General features: G+C 34.2%; 1 protein-coding gene across 1 annotated transcript in view; it reads right to left on the bottom strand.

The window, feature by feature from the left end:
• Positions 1 to 14,086, bottom strand: part of Klhl1 (kelch like family member 1) — a 251,010-nt gene that overhangs the window by 95,589 nt on the left and 141,335 nt on the right. The window contains exon 5 of the mRNA XM_042685460.1: positions 12,906 to 13,118. Coding sequence (XP_042541394.1) covers positions 12,906 to 13,118 — 213 coding nt within the window. The remainder of the gene's footprint in view (positions 1 to 12,905; positions 13,119 to 14,086) is intronic.

Below are 14,086 nucleotides of genomic sequence, written 5' to 3'. Positions count from 1 at the left end.
TTATGATATCATTTATGGACCATATAAAACCACCAAACAAAACAACTCAGGTCACCAGCACCTAACAACAAGAATGTTTTTCTGTCCTTTTATGCACTAAATGATTTCTCTTGTTTATATGGCCTGCAGACTGGACTTTCCCCATTTCTGCAGGAAATCATATAGGCTTCGGACTTCTCTTTAATATATCAACCCACTTAGATTGTATTAGTAATTTTATCTTCTAAATAGTTAGAATATATATGGTTACAATAACACTTCATCATCTGACATTGCAATATAATGCTGCTATTTATTTCTAATTATTTATTCTCCCTTATAGTATTGCTTTTTTGGCCTTCTATCATTCATTTTCTGTTCTTTTCTAGAATGTCTATAGCCCATGAAGACAACCTATAGACTGCACCACATTGCTCCCTGTTTTCAGTTATTGTGAACTACTGTAAACTTTTAGCAGAAGATCAAAGTATTGGAAAGAAGCTAAAAACATTTCTTCTTTGTTCCATGTACAATGTTGTTACAGTGGTATCGCTTAGTATTTACTCAAGTGGACAGGTTTTCCCCAGCTTGACTCTGCTTTGAAATGATTTCTTGCTTTGACCCCTTAGTTCAGAGCCTCTGAATCCTCAGTACAACTGGCTGATTCTCCTAATCCTTGCCAAATATCTATAAATAATTTCATCATTAAAATGAACTATACAACTATACAACTTGTGGATGGGGACAGAATAAAAACTGGGAGAGAGTGAGGAAAGGAGTGACATGGTCCATTCCCTGACTCACGTAACTGTACATCACATCAACTCTACAATAACAATAAAATATGTATTTTACAAAGCCTCAGTTTTTTAAAGGTGTTTAACAAATTTTGCCAGCACCAATTACTAAAGAGGCTGTCTTTCTTCCATTTGATTTTTTTTTAGCTCTCATCGAAGATTCGGGGGTTATGGGTCTGTGGGTTAATTTCTGGGTCTTCAGTTCTATTCCATTAGTCCTCAGGTCTGTTCTTGTGCCAGTATCAAGATGTTTTGATTACTATGGCTTTGTAGTAGAGTTTGAAGTTTGGTATTGATATTCTTCCAGCACTGCTCTTTGTTCTAAGGATTGCTTTTGCTATTCAAGGTCTTTGGATTTTTGAGTTGCTTCTTCTATTTCATTGGAGAATGAGGTTGGAATATTGATAGTTTGAATTTGTAGATAGCCTTTGGCAGTGTTGCCATTTTCACGATGTTAATCACCCTGCACCAGAATCAACTCCAAATGGATCATAGACCTCAAAGTCAAAGCAGATACCCTGAACACATTACAGAAAGGAATAGGAGAAACTCTAGGGCTTCATGGCACAGGACAAAATTTTCTTAATAAAGACCCAGAATCGGGGCTGGGAAGGTGGCTAAGTGGTAGAGCGCTTGCCTTGCATGCATGAGGCCCTGGGTTCGATTCCTAAGCACCACATAAGTGAAAAGAAAAAAGCCGGAAGTGGAGTTGTGGCTCAAGTGGTAGAGCCCTAGCCTTGAGCTGAATTGCTCAGGGACAGCGCCTAGGCCCAGAGTTCAGGCCCCATGACCGGCCCCCCCCCCCCGCAAAAAAAAAGACCCAGAAACACTACAAATCAAGGAAAGTTTGGACAAATGGTATTGCACACAATTGCAGAGTTTCTGCATGGCAAAGCTAGCAAGATCAATAGAAAGCCTATGGACTTGGAGATTTTCACTAGCCATATAACAGACAAGGGTCTCAACTCTAAAATATGCTTAGAATTAAAAAAAAAAAAACAACCCAAGAACAAATTCTCAAAGAAACAACTGCTGGATAAATAAGTGGGCTAAAGACTTAAAGAGAAATCCTTACAGAAAGAACAATGTTGGAGGAATATCAATACCAAATTTTAAACTCTACTACAAAGCCATAGTAATCAAAACTGCTTGGTACTGGCACAAGAGCAGACCTCAGGACCAATGGAATAGAATTGAAAACCCAGAAATGAACCCACAGACCTATAGCCATCTAATCTTCGATAAGGGAGCTAAAAAAATAGAATGGAAGAAAGACAGCCTCTTCAGTAAATGGTGCTGGCAAAATTGGTTAATCACCTATAGAAAAATAAAAATAGATCCTTAAATATCACCCTGCACCAGAATCAACTCCAAATGGATCAAAGACCTCGGAGTCAAAGCAGACACTATGAAACATTACAAGATGGAATAGGAGAAACCCTAGGTTTCCTTGGCACAGGCCAAATCAAAGAAAGATTGGACAAATGGGACTGCATGAAATTTCAGAGCTTCTGCAAGGCAAAGGACATACCTAGCAAGATCAATAGAAAACCCATGGATTGGGAGAAGATCTTCACTAACCATACAATCAACAAGGGTATCATATCTAAAATATACCTGGCACTCAAAAAATTAAATCCCCCAACAACAAATCCTCAAAGAAACAACTGCCTAATAAATAAGTGGACTAAATATTTAAAGAGAAACTTCTCTGAAGAGAAAAGAAGGATGGCCAATAGACACATGAAGAAATGCTCAACCTCCCTAGCCATAAAAGAAATGCAAATCAAAACAACATTAAGATACTACCTCACCCCAGTTAGAATGGCAAAAATCAAGAACTCTAATAACAACATATGCTGGAGGGGATGCGGACAGAAGGGAACCTTACTGCATTGTTGGTGAGAGTGTAAGTTTGTTCAACCACTTTGGAAAGCAGTATGGAGGTTCCTCAAAAGACTGTACATAGAGCTCCCCTATGACCCAGCAATCCCACTTTTGGGCATTTACTCAAATGATCACAAACAAGACCATAGTAAAGATAACCATCAGAACTGTGTTTATTGCAGCATTATTTCCCATAGCTAAGATATGGAACCAACCCAGACGCCCCTCAGTAGTTGAATCGTTCAAAAAAATGTGATACACACACACACACACACTCATACACACACACTGAAATATTATGCCTCCATCAGACAGGGAACCAACCCAGATGCCCCTCAGTAGATGAATGGTTCAAGAAAATGTGGTATATATACACAATGGAATTCTATGCCTCCATCAGAAAAAATGACATTGCCTCATTTGTTAGGAAATGGAAAGACTTGGAAAAAAACATATTAAATGAAGTAAGCCAAGCCCAAAGAACATAGGTCCCATGGTTTCCCTTATTTGTAATAACTAGTATATGTCTGAGACAAGCAGAAAAGATCAGATAAGTTGATGTTAGGCAAAATGAACCCCAAGATAAGGACTCAAATGTTTTGTTTCTTTCATGCGATTGTTTCTAACTTATTTATAAGATGATTTTTTTGTTGCTTTGTATGTCCCTTCCCCACAGTATCACTCCTGTTTTCACTGTATTTGATGTTGGTATAATTTGTGGAGGGGAAGGGAAAAAACAAATCGTTTAAATAGGGATACAGGTGGACCCACTGCAACAATGAGCTGTACAAATGGTTATGTGCAAAAACGAACTTTATAACTTTGGGGGAAGTAGGGGGGGCAGGAGGAAGAGATGAGAAAGGATGGGAAGGGGAAACCAAGGAGGAGGCAGCAATGCTTGATAAGAAATGTACTCATTATCTTGCCTGTGTAATTGTAACCCCTCTGTAAGGTATTTTCAGAATTAAAAAAAAGAGAGAGAAAAGTCTCTGAAGAGGAAATAAGAATGGCCAGTAGACACACGAAGAAATGCTCAACTTCTCTAGCCATAAAAGAAATGTAAATCAAAACAACTAATTTCTTTGCTCATTTAACTGTAACCCCTATGTACAGCATTTTTACAATAAAAAATGCAAAAAAAAACCCCAACAACATTGAGATTCCACCTCACCACATTATAGAATGGCTATAATGAAGAAATCTAATAACAACAGATGCTGGAGGGGATGTGTGCAAAGTAACCCTACTGAATTGTTGGTGGGGGTGTAAACTTGTTCAACCACTTTGGAAAGCAGCATGGAGGTTCCTCCAAAGACTCCACATAGCTGGGTGCTGGTGGCTCATGCCTGTAATCCTAGCTACTCAGGAGGCTGAGATATAAAAATCACGGTTCAAAGCCAGCCCAGGCAGAAAACTCCATGAGACTCTTAGCTCAATAAACCACTAGAAACCCGGAAGTGGTGCTGTGGCTCAAGCGGAAGAACTGAGGGACAGAGCCCAAGCCCAGAGTTCAAGCCCCAGGACCAAAAAAAAAAAGACTCCACATAGAGCTCCCCTGTGACCCAGCAACCCAACTTTTGGGCATTTACCCAAATGATCACAAACAAGATGATACTAAAGCTACCAGCTCAACTATGTTTATCACAATATTATTTACCATAGCCCCTCAGTAGATGAATGGTTCAAGAAAATGTGATACACACACACACAATGAAATTCTATGCCTCCATCAGAAAGAATGACATTGCTCCACTTATTAGGAAATGGAAAGACTTGGGAAAAATTATATTAAGTGAAGTAAGCCAGGCCCAAAGAAACAGAGGACCCATGTTTTCCCTTATTTGCAATAACTAATACAAATCTAGGACAAGAAGAAAAGGTCAAAAGCTATGTACATATGACCATATAAGATTTTGTTAAGTGAAATAAACCCTAAGATAGGGACACAACTGTTGTTTTTAATACTTTTCTTTCTTGTTATTGTTTTTAACATATTTAAAATGTACTATGTGATTTTTTTTGTTTCTTTTTTATGTTCTTCCCCCATGGTATAAACTGTTTTCACTGTATTTGATGTCAGTGCCCTGTATCTTGTATATATCTTTCTCTAGCTTGGGGAGAGGAAAGGAAAAAACAAAATGCTTACATAGGGATACTGGTTGACTCATTGTAACAATGAGATGTACAAAACACTATGTTTAAAATGAACTTTCCAACTTGGAAGGAGGGGATGGAAGAGTTGGGGAGTTTGGAAAGGAGGGTTTGGTAGGGGAAAAACAAAGGAGGAAGTAACAATGCCGGATAGGAAACTTACTCATTGCCTTACTCCTGTAACTGTAAACTTTCTGTACAGTATTTCTACAATAATCATAATAATAATAATACCTTAGGAAAAAAAGAAGCCAGGCTTCTTCTCATGTCTATGAGCCTACCTACTCAGGAGTCCGAGATCTGAGGACTGTGCTTCACCAGAAAATGGGCAGTGGAACTGTGGCTCTGAGTTGTAGAACACTAGCCTTAATTGAAAAAGAGCTCAGGGACTGGGCCCAGGCCCTGATTTCAAGTCCCAGAACTGACAGGAAAAGGAAGAAAGGAAGAAAAGGAAGGATGAAAGAAAGGAAGAAAGAAAGAAATTCCACTGAACCATATCTAGTGTATTTTGTGGGATATTGGCTATTTGAATTGTCATACATTTCATTTTATACAAATCATAGAAGGAGCTTCACAAGAATATAAGCTTCTACTTTTGAATCTATTTGAGATTTTCCACAATAAGAAGTAAAGGGAATTAAAATATGAAGTATACTTATTCTCTACCCAAACTTCCCTAATAAATTTCTATATCAATAAGAATAATAGCAAAAATTTCCATTTGGTAAAACAGCTTGGATTAATCATTGGTGAGTTTGTCTTCCATATCACAATGCACTTGTTTAAAGTGTTTTATAGTGCATACTTTGGCCTCTCTGGAATTATTCAAGCATGTTAAATACCTTCTCCCTCAGAACTTTCCCCTTTGCTCTTGCCTTTTGCATGAAATCCATTTTATCGTTCCTTCAGGGCTTGTCTCAAAGTCATTTTTTTTGTGGGAGACTTTCCTGGCCAGTCAATTTAAATGGTCAACGCCATCAATCCCTTATTACACCTGGGGCCAATGAGAAAATGTGATAGTAGAAGATGCAATTTTGATTGACAAGATGACAAGAATGGAATTGGCTAGGAGAAAAATGGCAACAATGTCTAACCCAAACAAGCAAAAAAGATGATATACAAGAAACTCCAAGTGTCCTTTTACCAGTAGGATGAAAAAAAAAATCTCAAAAAGCGAATGTTAATTGTCAGTGATATTTTTGCCTGTTTCCAAAAGTACACACTATATGTAAAAGTGTCATGGAAATACAGTAGGACAATGAGCTGGGTGCACTATTTTGTTTATTGATTGATTTGTATGTTTGTTTGTTTTCCTATTTTCATCAGTATGTAGCTGACCTTAGGACCTTGAGCTTGCTGAGCAAGTTTTATTGTGCCAGGTTTGTGCCACTCTGCAGAGACTTAATTAGTTGAGCTGAGTCTCACTAATCTGCTGCATAGATCTCAGTGACAAGCCAGATTGCTGCTGCTTTCTAGGTAGGTAGGATGACAGACACAAGCCACCACATTGACCTTGGAGTTGCTTTTTCTTATTGAATAGTAAGTAGTTTATTAAACATGCAGTTTTCTTTGTTGGAGGTCAAAGTACAGAGACAAGAATTAAAAATCTGTTTGTTATTTCTGTAAGTACTTCAATAACTACAGAAAAAGTTTCAATAACCATATATTGTGCTTAGGATATAGTAATAAATAAATTTAATAAATATGTTATAATGCAGTTTAATATTATGTAATAAAATTTTAATATATGTATATATCTAATGCAAACTTAAAAGGTATTGGGCATTGAGTTAGATTTGTATTTTGAGAAATCACTGTGTAATTTATGAAGAATGCATATAGTAAGAGAAAGATGTCCCTGGACTTAGGAAATTACAATGGAGTCTATTAGAATAAAAGAAGACATCTAATATAAAGATCATGATAACATGCATGCAAAGAGGAAGTTTGCATTACTCTTTTGGGTGCATTGGACCAGGCATATATCAGAGAGAATGCTGTTCAAAGTCAGTCTTTATAAATGTTGCCAATACCTCATCTCCGCAAAGAATATAAGCATGCTATTATTTATTTTAATTCTAGTTAAACTGAAGACCTCCTAGAAAGACACTAGCTGGAGGTGAGCCCTAGGTAAAAGTTCCAGACCCTATCTGAAAGATAACCTAAATGCCCAACAACTCAGTGAAGTAAGTAAGTAGCCTGTACATAGATCCCTATTTTGTACTTCAGGCACAAGCTTTTTTCTGCCCAATTTTATGCATATTTCATCATGCATTGAGAATAGAGAACATTAGCATGGATTCCTATTAACGTAAGATGAAGTCTACTGGCTAGAATATATAATTCTACCTTTTGTTTTTATAATAGATGAGCATTATAAGTGACTATTCACTGAAACTCAATTTCAGGTGCTCTTGGTGATTAAATATTCATTACTCCTTAAATTCTCACCTCATATTTGCTGTCTCTTATTCTTAGCCTCCTTTTGAAAAGAGTAGAGCACTTAGGCTGAATTGTAGCAAATTGGGAAGTTGTTTAATGGTTCGGAAACCCCTCATAGCTGACTGAATTGAGAATAACACACTCATTATTATTTATGACTCTATTTCCAGGTCTTTATGGGTCAGCTTATTGAATTCACCGAATATGCTGCTTTTCTAGCTCTGAAAGCCTAATGTGCTGAATTCTACTTGGTAGAGAGACTCATAGACAGGAAAGAAAGGCAATTTCTTTATATATGTGCTATGCAAAAATACTCAATCTTAGCATGGTTTACACAAAGTGAAAATTTGTTATTTACAAAGCCATACCACTAAGATTTTAAAATTTCATAAAGAAAATTACCAGCTATCATAGCAATTCCTTAGTTATTATGTGGATTTTGTTTTTCATGAATCTTTAGCAACCATTAAGTATGCTTCCAAATTAAATTGGCCAGAAATTACCATTACGCTTGATGTATATTATTAATTAACACAGTTTAAAGACTTCACTGTAGCAATTTAAATTTTAAATTAAAAAATGGTAACATGTTGGTTTCATGTGTTTTTGTAAATGAAACTATAGCCAGAGCTTCAGAGAAATCAAGAAAGATGGGAGTGAGGTAGGAAAAAAAATGAGAACATGGAAGGTTTTTGATTAATGAAAATAATTGCTTGAAAGAAGTGAAGGAAGACTGATGGCTGTGAATATGTAAATTTTATAACAGAAGCAATCCATATTTGGTTGGACATGGATCTGCAATTTGGAGAAGTTGAACGAAGGAATACAAGATGTTTTGTTTTCTTTTAACATGTTTAAAATACAACTTTTTAGTTAATAAGTATTATCGAAAATAATGTAAAAGTGGATAAAATATAGAAAAAATAATTTTATTACCGAAATCTCTGGAGTATGAAAAATGGGATACAATGTAAAGCCAATGAAATCAGACCTTGAAGAAAGTAGAAATGCATAAAATATTGTAGACAAGGAGCAGGCTTTTAAATTAGGTTTTGATTTCTGTTCATTTTCGCTATACTAAGAACAGTGATTTGTGCTTGTATCTGCATATTGACAAGTCATTCTATATATTTTCTTATACAGATACTTCTGTTGAATTTAAGCTTGTTGAAGAGAGATGTTTTGTATTTATCTAATGTTACTCACTAGAGCTGTGTCATTATAGACTAGAATATATAAACCTTTGAAACACATATTTATACATTTTAATGGTATTCTTTTGCAGTTTGAGAGAAAAATACACTTATCTAAACTTTCTCGCATTTTTTCCTTCTTTAGTTATACAAAGAATATCATTTCTATATTTATTAAGTAGTTAACACATCCACAGGAAAACATAAAAATTATGAAACTAACATATCTAAGTGAATTATACTTTTAAACTTGATTTTTATTTTTATTTTACTCCTTTGTAAGAATTAAGAGGGATTTTTTTTTCTTTTTTTTATACAATTATAAAGGTAAAAATACGGTTAACAGAATTTGAAGAGTTGAGTAGGTAACTGTAAAATCTACCTGGGAGTAATTTAGGGAAAATAAATATAAAGGCACACATACACGTATGTGTGTATGTATACTTGTGTGTGTGTGTGTGTGTTTTATATATATAATGTTATATGTATATATATATGTCTCTATGTATCTATATATGCAGAATATATATATATATAAACATATAGATAGATACATAGATATAGATGCCCCAGAGTTGAGTTTGTTCTGAATACCTGCCACTGTGACTTATTGTCACCTTCTTTGATTCTCATTAGTTACTTTGTTGTTGTTATTGTTCACTTAAGGCTCTAATTTTTATAGTCAGCAGATTTTTGTGTAACTGATTTTGGATAAGTTGTCACTTTTTCAATGAAGAGTAAAGCTGAAGACCATCTCATTCATTCTTATATTACTATTACTACATCAAAGAATCTTTTGTAATACATTTATTACAGCATTCCAGAGACAAAACCCATTACTATAATGTAAAAGTAATATTTGTTCCTACAGTTAAACAGGTGACAATATTTGCATTTTACTTGTTTAATAGACTTAATCAAATTCTTCTAAATCTAGACAGTGTTTTTTTTCTTTGTTGTTGTTGTTATTTATTTTTGTTTGATTTAGCTTGGTATCAGTTCTGGGGCTTGAGCATAAGGCCTGGGTGCTGTCCTTAGTTTGTTCTGTTTTGTTTTCTCTCCAGGCTAGCACTCTACTATTTGAACCACAACAACACTTCTGCTTCTGGCTTTTTAGAGTGTGTGGGGAAGGGTATCTCAGAGAAGAGTCTCATGGACTTTCCTGAGGTGTGTGGGGGCAGGGTGGGGGCGGAGGGAGAGGAGAGGGAGAGTGTTCAAATTGCAATCCTTAGATCTCAACCTCCTGAGTAGCTAGGATCATAGGCATCAGCCATTGGCACCAGCTTAGAAAATATTTTGTTACTTCATTCTGAATTGTCCCCTGTTATCTTCTGCTAGAGAAAGTGAAATACACATTCACACACAGAGTTATATATTTCTTCAAAAAATCACTAATTATAATTATTAAAAAGTTGTGAGAAATGTCTTTTGTCTTAAAATATGTAAGCAATTCCAGTTCTAAGATACAAAGCAGAGCTTTCCTAAATATCCTTAATCTGTTATATAATCCTTCTGATAAAATATCATTTATCTAAATTTTAGCTTTATTATATGTAATGTTGTATTTTGATTTTTATACCTTTACAGCTTTATTTATTTTATTTGCATTAGAAAAGAACCTACCAAAGAACTTGAATTTTATATGTGTGTGTTTTCCCTTTTTTTGTTGTTATTGTCATGCTGTGGAGGAAATCTATATTTCTCATATGCTTGGCAAGCTCTCTATCATGAAGCTCTTCCCATAGATTTAAACACACACTTTATTATTCACAGAAAATACATCTATATGCAAATGTTACAAAGATATATTTTATGAAGCTGATTAAAATTAATTTAAATTATATGTGGTTAACATAATTTGGGTTCCCTTTTTATATATATATACATATAGAGACATATCTCTATATGTATATATATATATATATTTAACTATTCACTCAGTTACTTGAATTTTCATGTTTCCAGATCTGTTGAATCCTTGAACCTAGATGTATCCAAAAAAATAAAATAAATAAACACAAAACATGGGATTATTTATTCAAAAATCTTTTTCTCACATACTTAAAATAAGTACAATCATTTTGGAAGATGTCTTATTTATCTTTTTATTTTATTTTTGCCTTTTCCTCTGGTCCTTTCTACAGCAAAGTAGAATAGCTATTTGTTTAAATATGAACAATTGCATTTCAATATAGACTGTGATTTCTGAGTCTTTTCATTTCTTGTCTTTTTTTCTGAATCTCATTTTTGCTACTCCAGTCCTCATTTGAAATAGTGCTTTCTACCAGTGTTTACATTTTCATTTTATTTTCTCTGCCAAATAACCACAGCTTCCTTCAAGATGGCATGTACTCATTTATAATTAATAAAAATATTATAATAGATTTATCTCTTGTGTACTTAAGAAATAACTAAGGACAGATGCAGGTTTTTGACTTAGTAATGAAAACATAAGAAGGCAAAGGAAAGACCTGATCTCTATCCAACTAATGTTAGTCAATTTTTCCATGAATGTAAGATGACACCATTAGTGTTCTTTAAATTCATTCTTTGTTTCCAATCAACCTTTTATCAAGTTTTCTTTGCTTATGAAATTTTTAACATTGCTTTTTACTATTCTACATTTTACTCCATGATCATTAACTCATTTTTTTCTTTTTCTTTGCTTTATTTTGTTATGTTTGTACTACAAATTGTTTTCTTTCCAGTTTTAGTACTCTGTTCCTCTCAACACCAAATGGAAGATGATTATTCCTTTATGTATAAGTTTCAACCTTGTTCAGATTTTGACATTGAGGTTTATTTTTAACTTTTTGACATTAATTTGACTTTGCATTATTAATGTACAAACAAATCTAATACATTGTTATTATCAATTACATTTGCCCATTTGTTTTTGTTTTTCAAATGTCTTCACTGTCTTCCACTCCTAGTGATATGTCTCAGGGACAATTTCAATTGATTTTTTGGATCTACAGAAAGAAAATAATAAATAGTATGGGCCTCCAATCTCATATAACAAAAGATATCACATACAAAGGAACCCATTATATAAATATCATTCAACTTTAGTTTTCAAAGGCTAGAGAAACCGGAGGGTCTAAATTAAAAATACTCTGTGTAAGAAATTTTTCAAAAGTTACAAAATTGCAGAGAAAATATCTGAGAAAACTGTTTACTCTTATAAGCTCATTAAATTTAGTGTTCTTATTTATTTTCCTATGTTACACTTAACTCGCCAATAAAACCCAGTGGTCCGCTCCCTCTGGAGTACCCTTAGTTCCAACGATAAAATAATTCCGCCATCCTCTTTTTACTCTTCCGTCATAACAATATGTGTATGTTGTGGTTGAGGTCTTAAAAGTTTCACATAATAAGTACATTTTCAATGGGTGACAACATTATTGTGTGATAGCTCAAATTTGAGTGTATGATAAATGGGAGATTCAGAGGTAGGGGGGAGGAGAAAGATGGTAGATAGGTGGACTATAAGTACAAAATCATATTTTCATTTTTTGTTTGTTTTTGTTTTTTTTTGTTTTTGTTTTATGTTTTGGGTCATGGGGCTTGAACTCTCAGGGCTTGGGTCCTGTTCTGATCTCTTTTGCTCATATCTAGTACTTTATACTTTGAGTCATGCCTCTATTTGCTCAGCAAGATCCAAAGATACAGGCTGTATGGTTTCTCTCATTTGTAATAGTTAGAATGTGCTTATACAACTACAAATAAACTCAATGGATAGCAAACTCAAAGAAATAGAGACACGAGGTATTGTATTTTACATTTTTTGCATGTTTTTACTTCTTCTGTTTTTCTCTTTTTGTCACTGTATTTGATTTCTGTACCTTTTGTCTTGTATGTCAGTTTATCTGCTCTGGGGAGTGGTATGGCAAACACAGAAATGGTGGGACAAAGAATGAACAAATGCAGCAATGATACTCACTAGAGACTATGCTAAAAATGAAATATAAACATCATGTGGAGGAAGGGTTTTTAGGAGAAAAAAACTGGAAGAAAAGGAAGAAAGAGGTGACACTGTTAAAAAAGAAATCTACTCAATACCTGACTTATGTAACTGTAACCCCTTTGTACATACCCTTTTCAATAAAAAATAAAATAAATACCGCAGCACAGTTTGTTATTTTACATTTTTAAATTTTACAATCTTTATCAGTGTTTTGTGTAGAGATTTCCAAGACTGAGTATCAGACTTTGAAGTTTCAGTACCAGATACACAGTGCTATTATAGTCATGTAAGTTATCATAGCAATAAATGCCTCCAATGGGAATCAGCATTAGTCTATCTTCCATCTTTTTTTCCACTAATTTATTTTAAATACTGCATTGGATTCCACTTTAAAAACCATGACAATAATTTAAAATATATTCTGATTTTGACTTTTAATATAAGATATTCAGCATGTCGGATCTATTGAAAGAGCATAGCAAGCATTACCTGTGGAGGTAGCAGTGGTAATCGGATAAAGGCAAGAAGCATACTGAGGTCGTTGCATCGTCGTTGCGTGTCATGTTTGACCCACATCATCAATGCATGGAAGATGGTCTCTTCATCAGGAACATTGACATCATCACTGGCCAGTAATTTATGGAGCTCCTCAGCAGGAAGGAGTAAAAACTCTTGATTTCTGATCACTTCCATTATGTTTTCCTGCAGGGAGAAAACAACTTGGTATAAAATCCTGGTTCACTTTCATTTAGCTAGTAAGCCATCTCAGAAATAAATGAGAAAAGCTGTCAATAACCTTTGCTGCCATTATAACATAATCCTTGTGACTCAATCTGTATGAAACTGGAAGCTGTTAAGATGAAAGCATGGTAATTGTAATTGAAGTGAAAATGTATCTGAGGAAGAACACATCTTGTAATAACTGGAGGATTATAACATTGAGCTTTGTTATTCAGCCAGAATGTACTCAGTGATTAAGTGTTTCAAGTGTTTCAAGTGTTTCAAGTGTTCAGCTACATAAGACTTATTGAATATGAGAAGAATAATGTTTCACTGTTTTAATCTCAACCCCAAATATAAGAATCAGCAAAAGCCAATAAAATAACACAGAGAAATATAACACAGCATGCATCATCATTTATACAAATGAATAAAAAATGGATTGCAGAAGTCACAATATCTCACATGTTCTAGCTTCTTATTCTTTCATAACTGCGCCCTCCCATGACAACTCCTTTGGCTTAAGTTAAAATTTACATTTATTTTCGTCTGGATTATCATAGTCTCCTAATTATTGTGATTCTATTTTTAGATTTTTCAATTGCATCATCTATAGTAATGTCAAAATTATATTTTAAACATAATTTTGCTCATATTCAAAGCCCCCCATCTTCCCTTGTACATTAGTACAAATTTCTTTTTTAAACACTCTAATTCATTATACACAGTTTTCATAATTATTTTCTTTATTTATCTGTACTTCTGTAACAAATACTTCTTTTTTTTAATTCTACAGCATAAGATGACTTTTATACATTTGATTTTCTTTTTTTTAACTTTCTTTTAAAAAATATTTTAATGTAAAAATGCTGTGCAGAGGGGCTCTGTTAGAATCAAACCCCTTACTCCTCAACCACCTCCCCGCAGTTGTAAAGTTCATTTCCAATATA

This window comes from Dipodomys spectabilis, unplaced genomic scaffold, assembly GCF_019054845.1.
Source record: "Dipodomys spectabilis isolate Male_0828 unplaced genomic scaffold, ASM1905484v1 ptg000095l, whole genome shotgun sequence".
NCBI classification, from domain to species: Eukaryota; Metazoa; Chordata; class Mammalia; order Rodentia; family Heteromyidae; genus Dipodomys; species Dipodomys spectabilis.
This window is presented reverse-complemented; position numbering and strand designations above follow the sequence as displayed.